The 8,199-nt window shown below is 40.8% G+C and overlaps 1 protein-coding gene across 1 annotated transcript; it reads right to left on the minus strand.

Moving 5' to 3' along the window:
* Positions 1 to 1,749: 1,749 nt before the first annotated feature.
* Positions 1,750 to 7,686, minus strand: Plk2 (polo like kinase 2). Its single transcript, XM_046456272.2, has 14 exons — positions 7,288 to 7,686; positions 6,588 to 6,695; positions 6,329 to 6,445; positions 6,005 to 6,134; positions 5,703 to 5,790; positions 5,136 to 5,231; positions 4,834 to 5,032; positions 4,593 to 4,740; positions 4,141 to 4,238; positions 3,702 to 3,831; positions 3,215 to 3,455; positions 2,967 to 3,096; positions 2,603 to 2,713; positions 1,750 to 2,464 (listed from the first exon to the last, which is right to left on the minus strand). The coding sequence occupies exons 1-14, from the start codon at positions 7,546 to 7,548 to the stop codon at positions 2,273 to 2,275; spliced, it is 2,049 nt and encodes a 682-aa protein (XP_046312228.1). The 5' UTR covers positions 7,549 to 7,686; the 3' UTR covers positions 1,750 to 2,272.
* Positions 7,687 to 8,199: the final 513 nt, after the last annotated feature.

The raw sequence follows: 8,199 nt of genomic DNA on the forward strand, positions 1-8,199 counted from the left end.
ATGCCTTGGGATGCATATGAGACACATTACATCTGTCTCTTCAGTTTTACCTATGATACTTCAGACTAACACACTACTTCTACTATGAATGCTTTCTTCCTTCTTCTTCTGAACATGCTGTTTCCCCTACTTACAATACCCTTTCCCATCTGTTACTTCTATTTAACCTCACTGATTTTTCAAAATCTAATGCAAAGAATTTCCTGCTCTGGAATCTATTGTGAGTCCTCTCCTTGCCTGCAGCTTTTTCCTCAGGATTCCTTTCCCTGTTCTGAGTTCTCCCAACAACCAGTACGTACCTTCATCATCATATCACAGCACTTACCAGACTAAGAGGCAAATCTACTGTTTCCACCACTCCATTGTGACTTCCTGTAGGGCAGGTAGAGGCTCAGATTCACTCTACATTGCCAGTGACAGGCCCTGTATCTGATTCAGCTTAGGCTAGGCTGACTTAGTTTCAGACATGGACACCCAAATACATCCAGAAAACATTAGTAGACAATGATGGGTAAGCATGTTCTGAAACCATAAAAAAATAAATAAACAAACATAATACTACAGTGTGAATCTCAAAAGGAAGACCATTTCTCACTCTTTGCAAATTCTTTTCAAGTTTTCTCTGCTAGCAAAAAATAAGATTCTACTTTTGGATACCTAGTTTTTACTGAATTTTCTTCAGCTATTACTATAAACCATTTAACAAGGCTGACTTTGTGTACATGGCTAGAGAACACTGGCCAACAAAGTTAATGTAAGACTGGTAAAATGCTCATGACAAATTTGATTTTGAATAACAAATAATGCAAAGTGCAGAGGTTGTAACAATTTGAGAAAAATTTAAGTGTACAACTACCATTTCTGTACTACCCTGTGTAAGACCAAATGTAAATATAGTCTTAATCCACAAGATAGTATTTTCCTTCTAGTGGAATTACAATTGAACAAAGAAATTATTTACATCTTATGAAGGTCACTATAAGTTCAGAGTAACAGGATGAGCAGCTTTTCTTTACACCTGTTAAAGAGTACAGTGTACTGAAAGAGAAAACCATATCAGATTTGCCTCTTGGATAATTTAACAGTTTAAAAATTGGACCCTGAAACATAATTTGGTTCCCATACCTCTTTCTCAACCACCAAAACCCAAAAAGAAAATAAAATGACTTGCTTTTAAAGCATTTCCTACTACTGGAATTATGTCCTACTATTGCCAGCGGCACTGGAAGTGTTTAGGCAAGTTTAAGCTGAGTAATACATTTAGATGATATGCATATTATAAAGCATAGAATTTTGCTCATGATAAGATAAACTTCCTGTGTCTTTTGACACCTAATTACAGAGGTCTGTTTATACAGGATTAATTTGCCTTTCGGTTCTAAGTTAAAAGAGTTTTAAGGAAATACTTAAGGGAGAATTTGTTTTGGGATTTAGTGGAGGCCAGTAGTTTAGTTGAAATAAATAGCATTTTTGTTATAATCTTCTCAAGAAAGTTTATAATTCAGAAATTGAAGACTGACTTCCTAGAAGCTATGTTTATAAATACCAAAGAGCTAACTTTCTAGTATGCCTCTGTACCTAATGTCACGCCAAACAGTCCCAAGAATCGACTACAGAATGAGATGTGCCGTGATGCATTTTACTAAAGACAGAGACCACTATTTCTGTTTTTTCATACTCTTTATTGCCAACAGTTTAAAATGGTCAACATAAAAAAAAAAAAAAAACATTTCATAATAAATACTGCTCTTTGGGCTGTAATAAATAAAAAGTTTATTAACAAGGAATGCACTTTTCCAGCCACAAGTGTATTCAAAAATAAACAAACAAAAAAAAATTATATATGGCCATAGTTCACAGTTAAGCAGCCAAAAGCTGCTCTGATTACAGCCTTTAAACAACATGGGAGCTTCCTCCCTTCTCCCTCCCCTTCAGGAAGTATATTCACAGTTCCAAGTCCTCTGGCTGAAATGCTCTCAACAGAGAGAAGTTAAGAGTCAATGCATCTTTCTGCAAAATTGACTGAAAAACCTTTTACAACAGGTATCTCAAGGAAACTGCATTCTGATTCTCTCTTGGATTGTCCAAAGTCAAGAAGTGTTTGCCTCAGCCTGGTCTGGTTCCACACAGTCCAGTAGGCCACAGAGGAATTGTTTTCGTACCACCACCTGTCCATCTTTTTCAACATACTCTAGATCATTCTACTGGCTTCCCCATCGATCTCACAGTGGAAAAGAGGAGTCCCATAGGGTCCATTGGAAATGTCTTTCTTTCAGTTACATCTCTGTAAGAGCATGTTCAGGGCATATTCCATTCGATTTTTTAATTCTAATGAACAGCCAGACATCAGCAGAGTTGTCAGTCTGAAAGTTGTAGATATCCTATCTTCATTGATATAAGTGAGAAGGTATTCTTCATTTTGGCTACAGATGATTATTTTTGTATGGTCATGATAGAAATTCACCTTAAAAAATAAACACAGATGTTAGATATCTCTAAATATTCAAGAATTAGAAAAGTTTAGTCAAAAATTAAACTGGTTAGGTAAATACCAACTTTTTTTAAGGACCTGAACATGTACTTCTATAAAGGGTTCATTTACCTGAAAGGTGCCATCATTAAAAAGCATCATTAAGGCTTTATCAGATTTTAGCCACTGAAGGAGGTAGAGCCGAGGTCTTCGAATATCAGTAACACTAGGGATATCCCCACCCTAGAAAAGATTAGAAGAGGGTGTTAATACATATGAAAATTTTGCAAGGTAAATTCTATTCTTCTAAGATGACTCTCAAATTTAAGTAAACATCCAAATGGCCTGAAGATTCCTGGTTCCACTTCCCAGAGATTCTGATTCAGTAGATCTAGGACAGTGAGAATCTCTATATTTCTATCAAGCAGTAAGTAATGCAGATGCTACCGGTTTGTGGACTACTTCAAATATCACTGCTTAAAAGCACAGTACTTACATCCATGAGGTTCTCCTCCATGTAATGAGAAAAGTATTTCAGCACCGTCACTTGACTAATGAATTGTTCAGGGGCATCTGTTGCTGGAAAAACAGAGCACTGGCCAAGCTCTGCATAATAGTGAACTGTTCTAAAAATCAGGAAAAAAAGAAAAGGAAAAAAACAGAAGCAGTTAGTCACTGTTTTCAGATTTCTTTAGTGTTAAGACTAGACAAAAAAATCAGTCTTCATTAATTGGATGCACTTACTTTTTGTCTGGAAGGAGGCTCATGTGAGCACCATTGTTGAAAAGGACACCTACAGTGTGGTCTGAGAGTTGGTATCCAAAGCCATATTTGTTAGAGTAATCGACCCATTTGGTGACCCACTGAAATGACGTGCTCAATTGCTCTTTGGGAATGCAGTCAGCTTCTGGCATGTTTTCCAGACATCCTCGAAGGACTCTTGCCACCGTGTCTGCAACACTTCCCATCGTGCTGTCTTCAAGGCCTGAAAAGTTAGAGAGAGATAAGTCACAAAACCTTTAACAATAACACCTTGGGCTCTGGTAGTTTCTAAGTTTCCTTTCACTAACTAATTTTAAATACACAGGACTCAGGGTTATTCCCTATCTTTTCCCAATTCCTCTAATCTGCTTCTTCTATGTTAAATTCAGCTACAAAATACATTGACTTCAGTTACTTAGAAGTTAGCACTGTAGTTTTATTATTTAAAATATAATAAACAACCACTTACATTCACTGCTACTGCTGCAGCTGCCAAGCGTCCCTCTCACTATCATCCGAATAGCATCTCCAATCTGCTGCTTGTTTTCTACTGCGGGGGTTCCAGATTTGGCAACTGTAGTGGTAGGCGGCTGGAGCTCCTTAAAAAAGAGAAGAGTCATGCAATAAGTCAAGTATCTAAATCAATTAAAGGTTGAAATTCCAGGTTAGGATGACATTGTGGCAATTGCTGGAAAAGCTCATCAAAAAGCAATGGACACAAGCCAGATAAAAGATATGGCAGTAACTCAACTGCATGCATTGTTAAACTAAAAGATATTATCTTTCCTTTCAAAAGTTAGAAAAAAATCTTAAGTAAATATGACATGCTTGAGCCACAACAAGTGCCAGTTGAAAAGAGTGGAAATGACTTAGAGTGTTTATATATATTTCATTCTTTCCCAACATACCTCATCTGTCCTATGTTTGCTGGGTTGCTGAGTTATTGAAGTCTTTTTCAAATCATGCCTAAGCTTGTAAATTTCTTCATCTTCTTTAGACACTCTATCTGTAAATCAAGGGAAAAAATTAAGAGGGTCAGTCTATTTTAACAAGGTAGGAACCAAGCTAGCCATATTTCCTGCCTGTGTATTGTTAATTAGCTTATGAGCATCCAAGGCAAAAACAACATTTTATCATTGCCATCAAATGCAATCATGCAGGAAGCACATTTTAGTGTTTACAAAACAAAATGCTATTTAATCACGACTCAAGGTGTGGATTTATTATGCCATAAATGTCAAAGGTCAATAGTATACAAACATACTGACTGAATTATACTCCCATGAAAGTCGCTTTAACACATTTATCAAATTTAGATGTAATATTGAATACAGAAAGGGGGAGAAGTCTTATAACTTACTGTGAGTGTCAATATATCTTGCTTTGTCCTTTTTGCCACCAAAAAGAGCAGCAGCAGCTTTCTTAAAGAAATTCTTAGCTGGGCTTGATAAATGGAAATCTGGAACAGTATGACAACAGCTGGAAGAAAGTCTGTCTGGAGTGAAACCCTGTGGAGTATTAGAAAAGACCTCAGTAACCTTTCAGGTAAGTGGCATCAATAACATGTAACAGAAAATACATAAGACAGTGAGTGTACCAACCTGCAAAAAAAAGTCATGTCGAATGATGTCATCTAAACTGGGACGATCCTCTGGGTTTTTGGACAACATGCTAGCTATTAGGTGCTTAGCAGGAGCCAGCAATGAAGATGGCATTGTATACCTGGCTTCTCTTATACACCTGTAAGTTTCTTTCAGGTTTGTAGTTTCAAATGGGGGTCTTCCTAGCAGCATTGTGTACCTGTGTGAAAAGAAACATCTTTAGGAATGCTCCTAAAGGAGCTCTTTAAACATTAAAATCTAAACCACAGTTGCTTTTTAATCATTCTGGTGCATTTACTTACATCACACAGCCTAAGGCCCAAATGTCTGATTCACAGCCATGTCCTTGTTTGTTAAGGACTTCAGGAGAAAGATAATTTGGGGTACCACATATTGTTCTGGAAAAACAAAATATGGAAATATTGTTAAGAAATATTCCATTGTTAAACTTATTTCTCTGAATTAACTCAATGGGGAATAAAACCTTAAAAGGACTATATTAAATTTCTATTTGATATTTAAACAACTGACATTTAATCAAGTGATGTTGGTAATTTTTTTAATATCAGTATAATTTTTGCAGTCCACATGACCAAGTATTTTTAGTGAAATGAGAACAGGGACAGTGTGACATTTTTGTACATTTCAGGAAAATATAAGACTTTTCTGTTTTCTTTAATTATCAGCTTATAGGCATATGATACCCTGTCTAATCCATAGTGAGCCCTTAATAATTCTTTCAATAAATTAACATTATTGTGGTTTACAAATTTTAATAGCCTTTTCTGAAATATTAATTGGAAAATCATAAAAGCATATTTGGTCCCCATGAAATGCTAATAGGATAAGTCTGATTGATTGATTCCTACCTCCTTCTGTGTTCCAAAGGTTCCAGCCTGGCTGCCAAACCAAAGTCTCCAACTTTCAGTTCCATGGCTTCGTTAATAAAAAAGTTCCCTAGATGATAAACAAAAGAAAACGTTAATCCCCTTGAAAAGATGTTCTAATCAAGCACACACACATCTGCTTTGGAGGTAGCCAGCCAGTTGTTCAATTAAGTCATCCATTCATGGGTGGCTTACATAGGCTAGATCCCAATTAAGAACACTTGTAGGTAAAATGAAGAATAGCACCTCTAACTTCAAGGTCTATATTGAAGTCAAAAGCTTACCAAGTTTGAGATCTCTGTGCAAGATTTCTTGTTCATGAAGGTACTTCAGTCCAGACACAATCTGCCTGAGGTAGTATCGAACTTCTGGCTCTGTCAACACCTTTCTTGCTTTTAAGATATGAGCCATCGACTAGGAAGAGAAGGAAAAAAAGAGGATCTGTCAAAGAAAGTTACCAAAATCAGTCATTTCCCTTTGCAGGATGAATGATTAAAGTGGTATAATAATTAAATTCCACAGTTAAAATCCCCAGGTAAAATGCAACTTGAATATCAATCACATCAGTTTTCAAGAAATAAAGGTACTGAAAAGGAGTTAGCTCTTACCCTTCTACTACAGTATTCCAAGAGAATGTAAATGTTTTCTTTGTCTTCAAAGTAGTGGTAAAACTGCACTACATGCTTATGATGAAGAATTCTGTGAAGCTCTATTTCTTTGTCAATCTAAAAGAAAGAGCAAGATAAGGCTTATTAGCCTCCCGTCATCTCTGAACAGCATTGCTTACACATGCAGAAGACATTTTCCTAACAGGGTAGGGCCATCCCAGCACACAAAGAAAATACTTTGCTCAACAGTCATACACACCTTTTCCCTTTGATGAGGTTTAGCTACTCTGCTATGAGGAATAATTTTTGCAGCGTAGACTTTATTGTTTGTCAAATCTGTCATTTCATAACATTTTGCAAAGCCACCCTGAAAGGAAACAAAGCCGAGATGGAATTGAGCATGGCAGAAAAAATGGAGGGCCGAGGTTTAAAATAAATAAATAATTAATTAATTAGATGGATAAATTTAAAAATAAAAACAGGGGAAATGTGGGGAATAGAGGGTGGACAGAAATGCAGTCCACTTTATTAAAGGTCCTTCACGAAGGGAAATGCAGTCCTGAAAACAGTCCAAACAGTTTCTCTTCTTCCTTTACAAAGCAGAGCTTTATGGAGGGGGGTTGGGATGGGGAAAGATGAAAAAAATAATGTCTTAAGTGACATGTCAGAAAAATTCTCTGGGGAGCAGGTGCAGGGACTAGGTCCGGCAGAGAAAGACCTTGCTCCTAGACTTGAGATGAATGTTTTGAGGCCGCGGGAGGCACACACATCCTCGGCTGCTGATGAGTAGCCGATCCTAAGCGCACAAAAGCTAGAGGAGGGCAGGTGAGAGGACCCTGTGGCTCTGGGACCAGATCCCCGAGGAGCGACGGGAGCGGGGACGCGCGATCCTTCCCGCCTCGGGTTTGCCCAGGCAGCACTCCCTCCCGCCCGGCAGTCTGGCGCCCGCCGCTCATCACCTTTCCCAGCACTTTGCCCCGGCAGTAGCGCTTCCCCGTCGTGGGGTCGACGATAATCCGCGAGATCTCGGGTCCCGAGTGCGAGTGGTGGTGGTGGTGGTGCGAGGCCGCCGGGGGCACCTGGGCCTGGGGCTGCGGCTCCTCGGGGGGCTGCTGCGGCCGCTTCTTCTTCGAGTCCCCGCCGCAAGCCTTGCCCAGTGCCTGCTCACACATCTTGGAGCTGGCGGCTGGCTGGTAGGTGATAGTCCGCAAGAGCTCCATCGTCGCCTCTCTGCCCGGCACCGCCTGCCGCCGCCTCCGAGGCGAGAACACTCCTTCGAGTTGGCCCTGACCTTCCTCGAGCCCCAGTCCCTAGAACCAACCCGCGCCCGAAGCCCTCATCCACTTGTGCGAGTGAGAACGCCGGGCGAAGCCTTATATATGAGCCGGGAGAAAGGGGGCGGCACCCAAATCGGGATACGACGTCACGGACGACGCCCCGCCCATCGCCTGCCCTGGCGCTCCGGCCCTGGAGGAAGGTTCATGCCGGTCGCTCGGGTTCGCCTTCGGGACCGCGCTGCCGAGACGCGCGATCAGGGGGCGCTCGCACCGACCCGGAGGCCGGCAGAGGCGTCCGGCGGTTCGCGAACCGCCACTCCGTTCTTCGAATGCTCAGAGCTTTGGTGTTAAAAACAGAAACCAGAGGGGCGACGCCCGGCCCCTCCCCCTGCCCCGCCGCCGGGTGGCGGGGCGGTCGAGTTGACCGGAGCCGGTTGGCGGCTGATGTAAATGCCTCCCCCGTCCCGTCTTTCCTGACCTGCCCGCAACCTGACACCTGTGTCATTATGTGAGTGCCGGCGTCCATTGCACAGTCACGCGAGGCCGCACCTGGCCATCAGAAGACTTGGAGCTGCTGCCAGAAATTGTTGGGGT

This window comes from Marmota monax, unplaced genomic scaffold (assembly GCF_021218885.2).
Source record: "Marmota monax isolate L192 unplaced genomic scaffold, Marmota_monax_Labrador192_F-V1.1 WCK01_AAM20220418_F8-fsc00037, whole genome shotgun sequence".
NCBI lineage: Eukaryota > Metazoa > Chordata > Mammalia > Rodentia > Sciuridae > Marmota > Marmota monax.